This window comes from Vitis riparia, chromosome 13, assembly GCF_004353265.1.
Source record: "Vitis riparia cultivar Riparia Gloire de Montpellier isolate 1030 chromosome 13, EGFV_Vit.rip_1.0, whole genome shotgun sequence".
In the NCBI taxonomy this organism is placed as follows: domain Eukaryota; kingdom Viridiplantae; phylum Streptophyta; class Magnoliopsida; order Vitales; family Vitaceae; genus Vitis; species Vitis riparia.
The window spans coordinates 24,441,000-24,459,735 of record NC_048443.1 but is presented as its reverse complement, the minus strand read 5'-3'; the positions used below and the strand labels follow the sequence as shown (position 1 = coordinate 24,459,735).

The 18,736-nt window shown below is 36.3% G+C and overlaps 3 protein-coding genes across 8 annotated transcripts; 2 read left to right on the top strand and 1 right to left on the bottom strand.

The window, feature by feature from the left end:
* Positions 1-1,427: 1,427 nt before the first annotated feature.
* On the bottom strand, positions 1,428-2,561 carry LOC117928448. Its single transcript, XM_034848329.1, has 2 exons — positions 1,783-2,561; positions 1,428-1,686 (listed from the first exon to the last, which is right to left on the bottom strand). Exons 1-2 carry the CDS (start codon positions 2,559-2,561, stop codon positions 1,428-1,430), a joined length of 1,038 nt encoding a protein of 345 aa, XP_034704220.1.
* A 1,922-nt stretch (positions 2,562-4,483) lies between these two features.
* LOC117927761 lies at positions 4,484-11,126 on the top strand. Of its 2 annotated transcripts, XM_034847423.1 has the most exons (8): positions 4,484-4,614; positions 5,029-5,491; positions 5,746-5,863; positions 7,007-7,128; positions 8,875-8,960; positions 9,747-9,856; positions 9,948-9,980; positions 10,803-11,126. In XM_034847423.1, the coding sequence occupies exons 1-8, from the start codon at positions 4,521-4,523 to the stop codon at positions 10,857-10,859; spliced, it is 1,083 nt and encodes a 360-aa protein (XP_034703314.1). In that variant the 5' UTR covers positions 4,484-4,520; the 3' UTR covers positions 10,860-11,126. The 2 variants fall into 2 exon arrangements, with proteins under 2 accessions (XP_034703314.1, XP_034703315.1); XM_034847424.1 differs by lacking the exons at positions 9,948-9,980; positions 10,803-11,126 and having other exon boundaries at positions 9,682-9,769.
* Positions 11,127-11,576: 450 nt separating this feature from the next.
* Positions 11,577-16,786, top strand: LOC117929063 (nuclear transcription factor Y subunit B-1-like). Of its 5 annotated transcripts, none has more exons than XM_034849252.1 (8): positions 11,582-11,759; positions 11,847-12,077; positions 12,388-12,517; positions 13,008-13,013; positions 13,152-13,235; positions 13,376-13,426; positions 16,117-16,213; positions 16,356-16,786. In XM_034849252.1, the coding sequence occupies exons 2-7, from the start codon at positions 11,860-11,862 to the stop codon at positions 16,162-16,164; spliced, it is 537 nt and encodes a 178-aa protein (XP_034705143.1). In that variant the 5' UTR covers positions 11,582-11,759; positions 11,847-11,859; the 3' UTR covers positions 16,165-16,213; positions 16,356-16,786. The 5 variants fall into 5 exon arrangements, with proteins under 5 accessions (XP_034705144.1, XP_034705141.1, XP_034705143.1 ...); XM_034849251.1 differs by having other exon boundaries at positions 11,584-11,759; positions 16,353-16,786; XM_034849250.1 differs by having other exon boundaries at positions 11,580-11,759; positions 11,828-12,077; positions 16,117-16,786.
* Positions 16,787-18,736: the final 1,950 nt, after the last annotated feature.

Sequence of the window (18,736 nt, the reverse complement as noted above, 5' to 3'; positions counted from 1 at the left end):
CCCTCGCCCTCTATTCATTCCATTGGTTAATGTAAAATGTAATATTGTGGCATTCGTTCCACTCCTAGGTTGTTTAGTTGTTTGATAGGATTAGACAATTACTACTATTTGTGGGGGCTCCCGACTCTTTGAGAGGCACAAAGAAGGGAAAAGATTGTCTGACTTTTATATAACTAGACGGATCTGACTCCAATTAGCTCAGAATCAACACTATTAGGGTTTTTGAGTCCTATTTCAGTATCAAATCAATACTTATAAAAAATATTAGAACCAATCTTGATCATTGATGTGTATAATTTGGTTTTATATTTTAATTTCATTTTTTAATATTTTGATTTTATTTGTTTGAGTTATAATTTCATAGATTTATATTTGCATCTAATAATTTACATTTCATTGTATATAATCTAAAATTTTCAAGCTAGCTATGTGCTTTTCATCTCTCTCTATCCAACCGCCCTCATTTTTTTCTTTCAAGCAAGTTGCTTAAAGGAGGATAATATATATATATATATATATATATATATATATATATATATATATATATTATAAAATTTCATATTTTATGTTATTCTAATTGACATGAACATATAAATTTCTTATTTAATTGTCAAACGTAAATCAAGGAAAATAATTTTATTTATTCAATTATATGGAATTTATTAAATTTGTTAGATTCTTATTTTGTATTAGTTTTAGCAATTTTTATTTAATTCCAAAAAAGCAAAGGAAAGGAATTTATTTTCTTTGTTTTGATCCTCAATGTAGATTTCAATTACGAAAAAATAGATTTTTTTTTTCAATGATAAAGAGGAAAGGAATAAAAATTAGAAGTATAATTTGGACAGGTTCAACGAATTGATGCTGGCCTTTAACACCCCTTCAACGAATTGGAATCGGCAATGTCATCTCCTTGCTCTGGAGGGGTACGCACTCGTTGAGGCCCGTAGGCTCCACAGGGTCCGAGCTCACCATGGGTCCATGTCGGCCCTATGGTTCGTTGGGCCTTTAGCCACTCTGGGTATCGGCGAAGCGTTTCATTTTCCAGGATAGGTGGAGTTCTACCATCGAGAATTTCCTGAATCGCTACGTGGCACGTCGACTGTGATGATCTCGCTGTTGATTGGCATCGGGTTTTATCTAAGTACGGCGGTGACCAACTTGGTGAGGCAAATAACCAAGTGGCTGCCGGATAATATCAATGATGGGATGCTGGAAAACGTGTTCTGGATGTTGGCTGTTGGCTGTTGCAGGAGTGATGAATTTTGGCTATTATCGGAATGTGGAGAAGCTAAGCATAAGACTATAAAATCATTGTTTTCCTTTATTAATGTTTAACTGAACAACCAAAACTAAGCTTCATTTAAATACATAACTCATAGATAAGAATGTCTATGTGGATGATAATTCCCGGGTCAAAACTATAACTAATCTTGGGTGGCCGGCGGCGAAGTTGGTTGGGATGATGGTGGTGACGATGATTTTCGGGGAGATCCGGAGCTCTTTCGAAAAAATTTTCTGGCCCAGACATGCTTTCCGTTGATGGAAAATTTGGCCTTTCTCTTGCCTTCCAGGACAACTTCAATACTGGAGGGAGATCGAGTAACAAGGCGTGCATACAGGGGTTGCTCAGTTACTTCATTCACTTCTTGCATGTGAATTGCTTCAATGAAGTCTCCATATTTTCTGTAACAATTAAAAAAATGGGAAATTTTGATACCAGTTAAGTTGTAGGGTTCTAGTAAAATTATCTTTGTACATAGGGCTTTACAGGGTACCTACATCGTGAAGAAATCTTTGACTTCATTTTCGGAGATTGGGTAGCCCTTGGAGAAGGTCAAGAAAATGGTTCTTTCATCCGGTGGAACAGGTCTCTCCTCAGCAGCAGAGAGATCTATGGGGCTGGGGCTATGCCTCTGGCTCACTCCACTACTATTCAGGGTGTGTGGAGCAACACGAGCTGTTCCAGTTCGCAAGTCAGTGACACCTCCAACTCCAGAATAATACGAGGGCGAAGGTGGTGGCGGCACGGGATCCATCATCATCAGAGAAAACAAATTCCCCACATGGGCGGGAGTACCATATATTCCTTCCATAGCAACCCCATTGCCCGCATTGTTTTGGAATGTTTGTTGCAGTATGTCCTGAAATGCCCGTGTACAAACTTCATCCACCAGTTTTGCAACTCCTTTAATGACAGCAATCCTGTTCTCCTGAAAGAACTGAAGAGAAATGGCGCCTTTTGTCAAGCACTGAAGCAAAGGAATGAGGTTAGCATCAGAGGAGGGAAGAGGCACGGGCTTAGGATCGTCAATGCAGTTCAAGCAGGTCACTGTCTCATCTACGATAGCATTGAGCATGAAACCCGGCAATGCCAACACGTTGGTCACCAAGTTATCACTGTAGCCCGTCTGCTCCAGCCATAGCCACAGTGCAATCACCTGCATGGACTGGCCGGGGTTTCTGCCGAGATTTTGGACTAGCCTTGCGTAAAGTTCACGGTCTATGGAGTGAAACATGTTGAACTCTTCTCTGGTGACTAACACAGAAGAAGACCCCATTGCAGCGGAGTTGGGCAAGTGGGTTAAAAGAGGTTGGTGATTTATAGAGATGATGAGATGCCATTTGTGGGCTTTGGAAGACGACCATTGGGAACGAAGCACCACCTCCAAAAGGCGCTCTTCTTTTCCGTATTAAGATCTTTTTCTCCGGCTGATTCAACACAACGGTTGATAGAGGAGTGAAGTGAGGGAGGACAGAGGAGCCCTCATTCATTTGCCTAACCTTTTTCTCTTTTTCCTTCGTGCCTTCTACCTTCTTCCTTTTCAGCTTCCTGTTTCCTTGTATGACATTCCGGATTTTGATTCGGGTCGGAATCGCTCCGGTTCAAATAGCATCCGAAACCATGCAAGAACAAAAATCACTCGAAATATCGGCGAATAATCGCATATTCACGACCGGCCACATGAAAAAACACGGAAGAAATCTCGGTAGGCATAATTTTTTTTGAAAAAACAGCGAAAAAATCCACCGATTTATTGGCTAATATCGAAAATTTGGGGAAGTTGATTGGAGCAGGCTTTCCTACATAAATTTGCCGATATATCGGCGATCCATCCGCGGTTTTCTGATATTTCTGAGAAAAATCGTTGTAATTACCTTTTATTTTAATTTTTTCATTTATATTATCCTATTATTTTATTTTTAAAAATTATCGAAAATTTTGTGTGTCACTTGACTTTTAAATTTTAATATATTTATCATATTAAAAATTTAATCTATAATATTTTATTTTAAAATATTAAAAATATAAAATTATTGAACAATAAAAACTAAAATAAGAACAATGGATAAAGTTCTAATATTTTATAAAATCGGATATTAAACAAAAATTAATTGGATAAGATAAATCATAAATATAAATTTTTCTTGATTATTTTATATACAAAATAAAATAAAATGAATGTGTAACTTATTTATAAGATTTGTAATTAAAGTGTAATTATAAAAAAAATTATAAAGAGTGTAATTACATTATAATTAATTATTTATTTACAAAACATTTACTATAACAATAAATTATCTAGTGATTGTCCAACAATTTATGTGCTTGATAAGAAAAATTAATACCAACCAACTATATTCAAAGTTCAAACTAACTTTTCAATAATTAGTAATTTATAAAAAAAAATAAAAAAATAAAAACTAGAAAAACTACAAATATTAGACAATAAAGAATAACACATAAATTACCCATTATGAAAATATCAAATTATAATTTTCTTTTGTCAATTTATTTCATATGATTAAAAGCGTAATTGAAAATCCAATTTCGAAAATTTAACCCTCAATCATTTTTTGATTTCGTGGACAAAAATATCCAAAATATTTTATTGTAAATATAATCATTTCTCTTTAAAACTTATGTGTAAATAGTTAAAATATAAAAATATCTAAAAAAATTCAATTAACAAATTTAAAAATTATTTCATCCATTTTAATAGATTAATTCAATTTTCTACCCATAATCTCATGATATAATTACACCAACCATAATCTCATGATATAATTACACCAACCACGAATCATCTGCTTTAATTTTCATTTTAACGTCTAAAGTCTTCTATTTCAAAATATTTTAGGGGCACTCATATATATATATATATATATATATATATATATATATAATTAAAAAAATTCAATTCTTTCTCTTATTTTTAGAATAGTCTATGGGATTACCTTTTACATCATTTTCCAAAAAGGATAAAATAATCTCCTCAAAAAAACTAAATATGGTTTTTTTTTTAATAAAAATATCCCACATCGAAATTTTTTGCTACTAAAATGAATTAAAAAAGGATTAAAATAGAGGGAAAAAAAACCAAAAAGATTTATTTCCAATTAAGATTGTAGGTTTAAATTGAAATTTTGTATTTGTAGCCAAACATTCCGAAAATAATTATTTTCAACTCTTCCCAAAACAAAAACTGAAAAAAGAAAAGGGCGGTTGGAATTTGGAAATGGCTACCAGTTCCAGATTCCTCTTCACAAACGGCGTCATTTCGCGAACTTCCGACACGCCGCTGGTATCAACCTTGCTCGAAGCCCATCCAGGTAACTCCCCAAACAACAATATTCTACCCCTAATTGCTTTCAAAAACATGTTTTTCAAAACAATATTTTGTTTTTCACAACAACAACCGAAACAAATGACATAGCGATTGCTTCGTCTACCTCTTTCATTCACTACAAACCCTCGGGCTCAAGAAAAAGCAGAAGTCTACAGAGGCTGATTTTGAAAAAATGCTTTTGTAAAACGAATTCAGTTCATTCGTGATTAACATTTCACAGGACCAGGTGATTTGCATTCATCGCACTCCATTGCGGGTGTTGCTTTGAGAACAATCGAAATGGAATTTTCAGTTGCTTAAACAAATCACGATCTCAAAAAAACTACAGTTTTTTGCTTTTGGAATATGGTTTTTGGAAACAGTTTCAGTTTCTCATTTTCGGAATCCAATGTGCCAGGAGCTTACACAACCTCTCGCACTCACAACAACACTTCATGCCTCCTCTTTTGGGAAAGACATCTACAGAGACTGGCCGAGTCCACGAGAATTCTATACAACTCGAAACCGGGATTTTTGTTCAAGTCCAACAAGCCTATGCCTTCTTTGTTGCCTTTGTCAGTGTGGGACTCGGTGATTCAGTCTCTAGTTGATGATTCCATGAATAAAGCCATTCCAATTGTCTTGAATGAGAGGAGGAGTGGCGGTGAATTGGCTATTACTACTCTTGTTAGTGGGAATTTCGAAAAATTGAGCGGAAATGAGAATGTGGATGAAGAAAGAATTTCTCAGATTCTTGATGTGTATTTACATGTGGGAAGTTATGTTCCTCCTGTGTTTGGTGTCCGAGAAAATTGTGCAAAGCTGGCTGTGGTAGGTCCGGGGAGGGATGTTGCTATGGCAAAGTATTCAGATTGGCTGAGGTTGGTGTGGATTTGGAATTTTGGAGAATTAGGGCATATTGGGTGCTGAGAGATATGAGAAAGAGAAAAAATATAACCTTTTTTCTGTGTTCTAGTTTTTCAGAAGCCCATAGAACATACAGCAAAAGATTACCAATTTTATCCTGTTTTCTTTTCTAATTTTCCTTGGCAACCAAATAGAAGCCCATTGTTTCTTAATCCTCCCTTTTTTATTGTTGTGATATGTGATATGCAAATATTGTCTTTCTAGACAGGCTTAGGAAGCCGTTGGAGAAGTTAAGGCCTGATTTAGTTACAGAGCTCTTGTTATCAAATGATGGTGATCAGATCCTTGAAGGCTGTATAACAAATTTTTTTGTCGTTTGCCGCAAGGTGAGTAGTTAAGATTTGTCAATATCAATACCCCTTTTCATAAATAACCCCCTTTGAAAAAGCCATGTTGACATTAAACTTATCATTTTTGGACAAAATTGTAGTATGGTTCCTTTATTGGCTTGTTAATAACTAGAACTTGACTGAATTTTTTTGCAAGGTGTTGTTCAGCCTAGATATATTTATTGGAGAACCCAATTGTATTCACCTTCATTGAGCTCTACTTAAACTTTAACTGTCATCTAACTTGTATGAGAAAAGTATCCTGGTTCTAGAATTTAGTTCTAGTTTGTTGCATGATTGGAAATTTGTTGATATTTACATATCACTGATGATCATACCAACTCGAGACACATTTCTTACAGACTTAAAATTAATAGAAGGATGCAATGAAGGCTAAAGGAAGTGCCCTAATTTGGCAGAGGTTACAGGGAGTTTTTATTTAGTGTCATTGAACATACAGGATGGTCAAATAGTTCAGATGGAAGTATCAAGTGCTGTCCATTATTATTTTAATATATATTTATATGAAAAAGAATGAGAAGGAACTACTAGGGATTTTTTTTTTTTTTTTTCTGTCTAATTTCGGTCATCAAGTCACCTTGTTGACCTGCTTAAATGTTTATAATGGAAAGAAGTGATGCCAATTCACAACTTATTCTATCACATGCATGGTGGTCACTGATCTGAAATGCCCCTATTGTTGCCAAGGAGGAAACTGTCTTGATTGAGGCTGTGAAATGTCAAAACTGTCCTTTGTTGTTTGGAAGAAAATAACGATTAGAATATACTAAATCTCCTGGGGAAAATGCCTTTCAAAACCAGATTATGCTTTCTAATTTTAAGTGCTTTTGAAGGTTTTTAATGTGCTTCAATACTTCCTTTCACGGATAATACTTGTATGCATTTAACGAACTATGTTAGTTTCAAGTTTCTATTGCCAGCTCTTGAAAGCTTGTCTAAGCAATTTTCAATTGGCAAAAGTGGCTCCATCTGTCTTTGTAAATGCAGTTGCCCTCCCCCGTGAGTTCTAAATTGATGCACGACTTCAAACTTATCAGATCCATATGATGATTGGGAAGAGAGAAAGAGTTCGAATGTTAATTTTATGATTATGTTGTAGTTTATGAAATTCATTTTCAGGATAGCAGTGAAGTTAAGGCAAAAAACCTACATGATTATGGAAGTACATCTTCTTTCGAAGTACAAACTGCACCTTTAAGTGATGGTGTTCTTCCAGGAATCATTCGGCAAATAGTCATTGAGTAAGTCCTTTCCTCTTATGGAACTCTAGATTTTGTTGTTTTCAGTATATATATATATATATATATATATATATATATATATTTTACATTTTTGAATTGAATGATATCAGTTATGTTAATCTAATGTGGAATGCGCACAAGTTTTCTCTTTTAATGGATATCATGCACTGTTATAGAAATTTCAAGATTCGAAATGAAAATGACAAAGATAGGTCTGTCTTAAGAAGAAGATGACCTCATTTTTACAAGCTGCAAATAATGATAAGGGTTTAGATGAGTAATCAAGAGAGAAAAAAAAAACAGACATTTTGGTGCGGAAGAATGATTGGATTGCCACTGCTGAGGTTAAAAACTTCCCAGGTCATATGGAAGCCTTAGGTTTACATGATCCTTAGTTCCTTCAGAAAAAGCCATTATAATATGGGAAATCTTTAGCACCTAGAAAAAAATGCAGTTCGGGTGATGGCATAAACTAATTGGGGATTTGAGAGGTTGAAAGACCTGATAGATGAACAAAAATAAGGTTCATCAGCTATTCCCATGCATATAACCTTTGACCTTTACTAAAGGTATAGCATTGGTGCTTCAATTTCATGAAAATCCATATGGACATGTTCCTTGTGCTTTGTAGTCCAAAGAATCAAAGAATGATTGGCATAATCTTCCACTCGCTTTACATTCATACACTAATTATTTCCAGATCTGAGGCAGTTGGACTCTTGGAACTTGCTTGAAAATTGGATTTGCAGGGGCTTAAAAACAATCCATTTGTCTCTCTTGCACACACAGGGCACAAACACATCAATTTGATTTATGAACAAATTTAAAGCAAGAATAACTTATATTGTCCACTAGACTGATCTCAAATCGGGGTTATTATCTTTGGCAATTACTGTTCTATCAATTCTTGTAATGACCAATCACAGAATGCCACTTCACTTTGGGCTGTTTTGATGAAAATACTGTTTAGATTGGTGATTGCTAGAGTCAGAAAAAAATAGTATTATAATAGGATGGACAAGGGCCATAATATGAAGGATTTACCTTGTAGAAAATATAGAGAAGGTGCAAAATGGTTTTTGACAACCTAAGATTTAGGAAATACTTCTTTTGAAACTCTAAGATGAACTCTTTAACTTCTTTAAAGAATCAAAGTTTCACATGTCTTTTGTAGGAATCAATGTCTTTGCAGATTGCACTGTATAGTGTATACCAGTTCCATCTTTGCTGATAACATTGCATTACAGATTCTGGTCACCCCTAGTAATTATTCTTCCATGAATATTTTATAAATGCATCATTGTCAGATTAACAGTGGGCTACAATCATTTTCTCGAGCAACCAAGTCCTGCAAAAAGTCAAAATTATGTGATGACCTAGAAATTCAGTATCTGGAATCTGCATATCTAGTGAATGTTTAAAGTTAGCTTTGGGAACTGTCATGAGTGAGCACTTTCATCCTTCAACCAGTTTTTCAGAGCCATAGTTCAGTTGTGGCATTCCTTCAACTCCCACTATTTGCAATCAACCATGAAGTCTAGAACACCTTTGTCTGTATCACCTTCACCAAGTCTGAAAGCCTTATTTTCTGATGCTACTGCTCCTGCATCACCCTCACCAGCTATGAATCAAACTTAAAACCAAATAGGAGTTGACTCTGACCTTGTACAGCCAGTTCGATTAACCAATATGGTTTGAGAAAATCTAGCTCAAACTTTGTATGTGTAACAACTTTCCTTACTGCAGAGTATGCTTGAGCATGGGAATTCCACTTCGAGAAGTTGCGCCTTCATGGTCAAAGTGTGAACTCTGGGAAGAGGCATTCATTACAAGTAAATCTTCTAGTTCTTTCTATCTTTTTCTAGAGGTAGGAAATAATTTTTCTTTTCTAGATATGTAAAATTTGGGCCTTCTGTGGGCAGTTATCTTGTGGCAGGCACAGATTCTAGTCTTCTATGACCTTTCTAACTGTAATCTGCAGTAAATGCTTAATTTGGGTGTATCAGGAATTATGAACTGACCACCTTTGAAAATTTTAAACTTCATCTCTAGGGTTTAGTCTGAAACTTGTTTTGGTTCTTGGCTAAGCTTCTGTTACTAAATGTTAGTATTTAACTGTGAAACCTTTTCAAATATCTTTGTGTTTAATTTCTTAAAATCGCATGGTTTAAAAAATCTAGCAACTTCTGTTGTGTTAGTAATGAAAGGGCTAGGATCATCGTTTGTATGGCATTTCTAACTTGGACATTGCCATCAGCCTATGACTTTGGAATAGGCGACTTATGTTATAGAATAAGCATACTAGTTGGAAATGCCATTTCTAAGTCTATCCAATGGAAAATATTACCATTTCCACTGGCTAGACAAGAAATGCCATTGAAACTAGGTAGAAGTTCAGGTACTACTTTAATATAATACTACTGAGTTCGAGTCCACTAGATCAGGGGCAATGACATTTGCCATTTTGATATTCCCCTTACCAATGCTATGCAATTGTGGCTAGTCTTTCATGCAATTTGATGTTTCGTCTCACACTCTATCCTGCCATTGTAGATTCTAAAAAGCTGTTGCAACATGGACTTCAGTACTTGTAACATTTAAGTAGAGCTTTGTTTCAGATAGCTTGAGAGTGATGCAGCATGTGGAGACAATTCAAGCTCCAAGTTCATGGGAACAGCTGGAGTCAAATAATTGGAAGGAGGTATCATGGGAGGAAAAGAGATTTAAGGTGTGTGAAATTCTGGAAATTTAAAAGATTTAGTGCTTGCACTGCTGCTATACATTGTCTTCATATTGTCGTTCCTTTTGAATGTAAACAGGAGGGTCCTGGGATGATCACAGCAGTAATCCAGGTAATTCTTGACTGGCATTAGAATCCCATCATTGATGTTGACTAATTCATTCTTAATCGTGGAGGTCCTATTTCCTAGTTTTAAATTTGAAGAACATCAGAATGTTACAAATTGAAATTTAAAAAAAAAAGAAAAAAAAAAGAGGGAAAAGAGAAAGGAAATGAAAGAAGGAAGCTCTACACCAACTGGATTGAATAATTGTAATATCACAACTGCAAGTTTAATTCGTAGTACTCTGTATCATTGGCCCGTAACCCTCTTTTCTTTTTTTATTTTACACCAAAGGATGGGATGTCTTATTTCTTTATTTAAACTCCATTTTGCACCCAAACAACGGAAACTGAATATTGTTTATATCAAGCATTCAACAACATGCCTTAATCACCAGATAGGGAACCAACCTGAATCCATTATACACTTGATGAAGAGGTATGGATCTTCTTAAGCTGTAGAGGGGTATCCACCTTTCTTAGTCTCTCTAACGATGGGAGCAGGAGAGAGCGGGTTATGTTCTTATTCAAAACATGTGATCTCAAGAACAGACACTTAGCCTTATATTTATATCCTTTATGCCTTAGGGACCATACACTTTGGACTATCGCGCCTCACGAGTCTTAGGCCCATCATCTAAGACCCATTATGGCTCTGGGCTCTACACATGAGGTGACCCATACTCTAGATCAAATAGAAATCATATATATATATATATATATATATGTGGATAGCTAAGTCCTGAACAATGGTTAATATGATGTGGGTCTACATTTATTCTAACATGGGAGACATAATGAAAATAACCGCTCTCTTCATGTTCTTGAACAGAAAGAGATCATGGAGAAAGCAAGCCTTGAAGGGTTCCCAATGAGCAACTTTATTTAAGAGATGAAATGCTTACATCGTCTATTATTTTCCTGGGGAAGCTGAAGAGAAAATGCGGATTTGCCGACAATCTGGGGGGCCTAGCGTCTTGCCTGCAAGCACAACTTCAAAATTTTCCAAGCATACCGTGTTTCTTTCATGTATTGGAAGCTTTTTTGACATGTAGCCTGTGTTTGCCGGAAATAAATTGTGATGAAGACCTTGTAGAAAAAGATGTTTCATTCTTCCCCGTGTTCATTGCATCTCAGAATTCCATTTTCCTTTTGACTTTGCTTGACCCAGCTCCATTTTATTGCCATGTAGACAGGAAAAGAAGCGAGAAATTCGGGTCTCATCACAACTATTTTGAAATATTTTTAATTAAAATTCTTTTTTAGATATGTTTTTAAGTAGAATCATCTCAATTATTTTTCTAATAAAATATCAGATAAAAAATAATAAAATATTTTATTACATCGCATGCGTTTTTTACTTTTTATATCATTTTGTATTATTTTTAAAAGTATTTTCTAAAAACAAAATTAAAGGATAATAATAATGTTTTTTATTATTTCAATAATTTAAAAATAATTATTATTATAATTTAGGAAGCAAAATTAAATTATAATTTTATTGCCAAAGAATTCAGTACAACCGTATCCTAAAGACCTGATTCTATGTACAGAGACGGCATTCAGCGAGGCAAAGAATAAAAAAGGGACGGTGGAGATGAACTAAAAGCCAACCAGTCATCATACTTCTCTCCCTCTCTTCTTCCTCTCTCTCTCTCTCTCTCTCTCTCTTATCCAGCGTCTGATCTCTGTCCAAAAAAACAAAATCAAAAACAATTCCATCAAAACTCTCTCTCTCTTCTACGCGCGCCAAATACAAACATTCTTCAAACACTCTCTCTCTCCACAGGTACGCTCTCTTTCTCAAGCTCTCTTTCTCTCTCTATCTGTACGGACGTGATGGATATAGGGTTTCAGTGTTCGTTTCTCAACCTAGGGTTCCGGCGACCATGGCAGATGGTCCGGCGAGTCCCCCCGGAGGCAGCCACGAAAGCGGCGGGGACCAGAGCCCCCGCCACAACGTTCGTGAGCAGGACCGGTACCTTCCGATCGCCAACATCAGCCGCATCATGAAGAAGGCGTTGCCGGCTAATGGTAAGATCGCCAAGGATGCGAAGGACACTGTCCAAGAGTGCGTCTCCGAGTTCATCAGTTTCATCACCAGCGAGTACGCGGATCTCTCTCTCTTTTCTTTTCCTTCTATTTCTCCGATGATTGTGTTTTGGGTTATTTGATTAAAAGGATGAAATCTTTTCCTTCTATTTCTCCGATGATTGTGTTTTGGGTTATTTGATTAAAAGGATGAAATAATCCCAATTGCTAAAGCTAACCATAACCGTTCACTCATTTTCAACCTAAACAATATCCATTGTTGACCAAAATATCCTTCACCTAACATGGCAGAGTTTGATTTACAAGGAAATTAGGGTTTTGGTTTTGCAATTGCAAAATATTTTTTGAAAATGTTTCTTGTTTAGGGCTAGTGATAAGTGTCAGAAAGAGAAGCGAAAGACGATTAATGGTGATGATCTGCTTTGGGCGATGGCGACCCTAGGATTTGAAGATTATATTGAACCACTAAAGGTGTACCTGCAGAGATATAGAGAGGTAATAATTCTTCTGGTTTTAGTTATCATTGATTGGTTATGAAAATGAAAGAAATCGAAGTTTTGAATCTTCACGGTTTTTCTTCTAGTACTAAATATTATTTTTTTGTTTTTGTTTCAATTTAATTTATTGATATGAGAAGATGGAGATTTCTTTTAATTTGCCAAGTAATAGAGGAAAAGAAAAGACAATGAAGCTTTGCTTCCAAAATCAACAAATTTAACTCAGCTAATCCAATTAGTTGTGTTAAATTCATTGAGTGGAGCCTTTTTTTCTTGAGTTCCCAAGTCATGAAAAATCCGAGCTTCAAAATCTTTTTTATAGGTCTATTGCTCTCCAAATGATCCAGCTTCTTCACGTTAGCATATATCAATATTTTATCTTTAAAAATATGCTTATTTGTTTAAAGGTTGACCTGACAAATTTTTAATATGTTTTTTTTTTTTTTTTTTTTGTGTCTTATCTTCACCAAATGGTCTTGGCATCACAGCTGGAGGTACAACCCTTTTCCTCTACCTAGTATAATTGTTGTTTTTTTTTTATCTATTTATTTCCTTGATTATTTGCTTGTTTGTGTTGTGTATTCTTGTAAGCTTATGTTTTAATGATGTTAGCCAATTGTAAACTTGGACAGGGTGATACCAGGGGATCTGCTAGAGGTGGAGATGGATCTGCTAGAAGGGATGCAATAGGAAGTCAACCTGGTCCAAATGCACAGGTGCTATATTGTCATCTTCATTAGAACATAGATTTGGGCTTCACATGTTTTAAATAATAGCATTCATTTGTTATTGTGGAATGGGCTCTCATCCACATTCTTTTCCTTAATTCTGATTTATTTGGGAATGAATATGGCAGTTTGCTCATCAGGGGTCCTTTACGCAAGCAATGAACTATATGAATTCCCAGGTACATCTGCGCGTGTGTGCATATGTGCTGTCTATAACAAAGAAAAGATATGATTTCACCTTTGCTTCTTTTGAAAGAACAATCACAACTGGAAATTTTTAATATTCAAGGAGTTCCATTTGCACTTCTCTTCTCTCATGCCATGTACTTTTAAAGTTGTTAAATGGTATTGACAGTAATAGAGCTAATCCAAAACTTGGTGTTAGATTGTGTAGTTAGCTTGACCATAACACCAAGGAAATAGTGGATGACCTCTTCTTATTGTGTCTTTTTGAAGATTTTTTTAGTCAAAAAACAACTGTTGCGTCTTTCCATTTTTTAATGTAAGTCCAGATTGAAGTTTTAGCCAAGGACACACACCCAGTTGGACCTGCCTACACCCTATGGCTTAAAACCAAGGTTGGGAAGGTTTAGATTCTTGAAAAGTTAGGTCAGTCTACTTTTTTTGGATGGATTCATTTTGGTGCATTTGGGGCTCATAATAGTGGATTAGACTTGTTGCATGATAGGCCTGCTCAGATAGGCCACCCACTTTTGTCGTGTGTGAAATCTTGAACCAATAAGCAATGGTTTATATTTTACTCTCTAGGTTAAACTTAAGCTCAGAGCAAACATTTGCTACCCCTAAGTTGAGTCCTGGTCTAATTACCATAATTGGTTAACCATTAGATTTTGATCCAGCCTTTTCCTTTAGTTTTTTTATGCTTAAACACACACAACAACAACAACAACTTTGTTTCTTTCCGATAGATGCTGAGCTTTTCTGTTTTGATAGGCTCTTTGTGTATTGTACTTATGTCCAGTTCCTACCTATGAAATGCTTACATAATTATATTTGAATGCCATTGAAAAGGATTTTCTTCAGTTAATACTAACTGTAGGTTTATTGTGGACTGTTAGTTCATGTAATATTACATGAATAGGAGTTTTTTTTTTTTTTCCTATGCAGTATTTGTGGTCACACTTAAAACAGAAGCTAAACAGTATGTAGGTGGAAAAGTATTCGATGATTAAGGAAAAATTACGACCTTAATATGATGAATAAAATCATCTAAACAATTAGAATTTGGAATAGGCAATTTGTTTACATGGTTTTTTTTTAAAAAAAAAATGACAAGCATTACCCATAATAGAGGTTTGAGTTGGAAAAAGAATAAATCAAGAAAGAAGTTGAATCCTAATCCAAAATGTGGAAAAAAAACATAGCTCTAAAAGGCATAAAGTTCTCGTGGGTCTTGCCACAACCCATTACCCAAGGGAACACTTGAGGAAGGTGAATCGCAATTTAGGTTGTGCATGTCAATTTTATAACATACTGAAAATCTGAAGAGGCAAGCATTTAGCATAGGCTTGTATATCACCAAATATTATTCAAAGTAACAAACCTTGAGATTTCAAGCATTATTTACTAGAAGCACTCAACAGAAAACTAATGCAATTATATAAATTTTCAATATGCACTCAAAAACTTTAAGAATAAAAATCTAGAAGGAAAAATGAAAATAGATGAGGTGCACTTCTTCAACAAGGTGTGTCCCTTAGCAGGCAAAGCACTGCATTTTGGGCCTGGGCACTACAGCTAGGGAGTAAGTGCACTTTGTGTCTGGGTGTGCCTAATGACCATGGAAAAGAAAAATGATAGAGAAAGCTAAATTAAATACTTAAGGAATTATTTAAGAATGTGGAGAAAAACCTGTTATTTTGTGATATTCACAATCGAATATGAAAAAATGTGATTGAAAGTAATGAATACAATTTTCTTCTGAAAGATACTGAGGAAGGCAGAGAAAGAGAAATAGAGTGGCAAACACGATATATTTTACATGATCTTCTCAAACTTGAGGCACTTAATGGATCACACTAATCCCACCATATCTCAGGAAGAAAGAAAAAAAATATGAAACAGTCGATCCCAAACCTGGGTATCCCATCTACTGATTGGTACCCACCTATGCATAACAAATCTAAGATGGGATGTGGATGCTTGATCTGTGGAGCTGTGACAATGCTAGACTTGGTCACAACACAGCTACAGCTGGACATGTGTTGAGCGTACCCCGCAGTTGTCCAAGTGTCTATAAATTAATTTGTTAATATTGGAAGTAAGTCTGACACTCGGATGATACACCACAAACATGTAGTGAACACAAAATGGAAATGGTTGACAGGCTCCAACATGTGATGGACATACCTGTCTAAGATCCAAAATATGTGGTAATCGGTGAATTTAACCCAAAAAAGGCACCAGTACCACAAATCTTGTGATTTTTTTCTTTCTTTTTTTCCTTTTTTATTCTGATAAAGTCTTGTGGCTATTAAGGCTCGATTATTTTTTAGCTTCCAACATGGATTTGCTACACTGCTAATTTCTTTGTTTCGTCTTGCTAATTTGTTTCGCCCTTGTTTACATTATTTACATTACATGAGATGAATGTGATAATGCGATGAAAATGGTTATATCATTGCATTTGTGTATTTATTTAATTGTCATCCCAATGTCTATTTTTATTCTTAGTGGAATATTGGTAATTGTTTCAATTTTTTATCATTATTCTCTCCATTCAAGAGGTTTGGAGATGTGCTTTCAAATGATATACAAAATAAAAATGTCCCTTTTCTCTGTGCATTGTGGGGTGGAGTAGGATTACTGGCTTGGATTCTAATGCAATGGAATTCTTTGCATTCTGCAGGCACAGGGGCAGCATCTAATTGTATCTCCCGTGCAAAGTAGCGAGTAGGAGACTCTAGCTTCTCTTTTACCAATTCAATGATTCAGAATTTTGAATGGTAGATACTATTAACACCCCTACCATCCTTTATACATATTTTCAAATACCGCATATTTTTGTTTGGTTTTTCTTTTCTTTCTTTCTTCTCTTTTTTGGTTTGGGGGTGGGGTTTCTGATCGTGTTGGTGCTCTCATCAGCAGAACAGCTGGGATAGCCTGATATTGTAGAACTGGATCTTTGCCGTTTAATTGTCTAGGCATATTTGAGGGCAGACTGCAATATCTGGAGAAGGGTTTGCATATGATACCTTAGACTTTCATGTTCTGCCGTGTAAGGCGGGTGACGCTTGGAATTATATTTTGCTCGTTTTGGATGATTAAGCAACAGCTAATATTATACCTCAGATTGTCATCTGGTGCCATGTATGTCAGAAGAGGACTTGTTATTATGTTTTGTTTTGGAGGATTAATATTTTGTTGATGGGTTGAGACATGGTTGAGTTTTGGGTTGGTGTATCTTGCATTTTTGAGGACCCTTTATTGCATAATCTCTCAATTTTTTTTGGATTGGGTTAGAGTGTACTTAGGTGACTATTCCATGACCATGATAGACTTTATAAATTGGCTGTGCTCGAAGTACGTTGAGGGAGAGGTTGTTTTTATTCCCCTGCCCCTCTTTTTGCTTGTCTGATGGTGGTGTTTTTTGTATACATCATATATACTCTGATACGCCCTTCCCCTACTAATGTATCCTCAATTTGCATATAAAAAAATGCATGCTCCCTGTGTACATTGATTATAGCCCCTTTTGGGCTATACCTTCTTGAGTTTTTATTTGTAAAGGAAAGGGGGAAAAAACAGCAGTTCTTATCTGGCAAAGGATGATTGCATGCTTGTCGATTGAAAACCATGTTCCTGTCCATGTCCATGCATTTTGGCAATTGATCGTGTGCCTGGTGCTTGGACTCTTTCTAGTCAATTGCAAGAACCTCATGTCAACTTTTCCTTACAAGAAATACCGCATTTTGCTTGCCCTCCAACGTGATCTGGCCCCAGGGACTCAAGTTGCATGCCCTGTCTAGTTTGGTTTGCAGGACCCAAGCTACATGCATTAGTATTTTGGGTAGTCCTAAAACTCTATTCAATTTGCATCCAGCAAAGCAGATGTATGCCTTTATTATTTTTTGACTATTCAAAGTTTCCTAGGGTTCAATTATTTGTCTTGGTCGTCGTGGGGATTGTTAATTTTAGGTTAGTCCAGGGACATGAAACTGTCTCCACCTGCCAGTTTTGACTTGGATGGTAAACACACCAGGTCCCCAGACCTGCAGAAGAAGCATGTTTTGCGTTTTCAATTCTACTGATAACAATTCTGGTCTTGAGGGTAACAATTTTTTTGAGAAGAAAACGATAAGATGTTGGAAATTAGATGCTAAAAAACTGGTACATGTAGTGATTGGGAATTGGTTGACTTAGTTATGTAGCTAAAACAGTTAGACCCATGCTGCTCAAAGAGGGAATTGGTGGGACTCCAAATTGCAAATCGTAATAATGGTAGGAGTCATTCAATGGAGGGTGCATTAGAAAGCCAAGTTGGGGATGTGTGTGTAGGCAGATGGCTTAATGTGAAAGGGTGTGGGTGTGGGTGGGAGTCAAATTCACTTACTATGGGGAGTCCAAACTGAACTGTACAGTGAGCCACAAGCATAAGACAGAGGTGAGTTTGGAGCACGTGACGCTCACTTGTGAGTTAGGTGGACACGTAACGTACACGTGAGCTGGGGATAGGAGGGAGGAGGGTCACAGTGTCGCATCATTTTGTATGCTCACCCCAATCTATCAAACATGGGGGCCAAAATAAAGAATGAAATCCCCCATTGGAAGAGAAAAGGGCACCAAATATGTGGTAATATATCTTAATGGTCTCCCACGACGTGTCCATCATTTCATGCCCTGCACGAGCAGGCCAGCTCACACCCCCAACCCCCCACCCCCTCAAAGAGCACCACCACCATTTCCAGAGTGGTAAAAACTCTACATGCATGAGTGTGTGTCACAATCACGTTCGTCAGGGAGAGAAAAGGGAAAGTGTACGTGGTTAGGCCAACTCACACCCTCAAAGGCTCCAGCTCACACAACCTCCCACCCCCCACCCCCTTCTTAGTAGTCCTCTGACCACCTCCCCCAGATTATTATTTATTATTATTATTTCGCTAGAACGTGAAGACTGAAGACTGAAGAGGGAGGGAGGGAGGAAGGGAGGAGCAGGGTCTTGTTTCTTTCTCGGTCAAAACGAAGCTTAAGCTTTACAAGCTTTACCCACTATGCCAAAAAAAAGAAAAAAAGAAAAAAAACCAAAAAAATGGGGTACAGCTGGCCACGTTAAGCGTCCAGAGAGGGGAGCTGGCCACTCTCACGTGGTCGTCTAGGGGGTCGTTGAAACCAAGATGGACAGATACAGACTGAGTGAAAGAGCATCCCTACCATGCTCTCTCTTTTATTCCGTTGTCTCCCTCACGTGCCTTCTCTCTCTCTCTCTCTCTCCTCAAATTGAAGGTTGATTAAAATTTCCCTAATATACA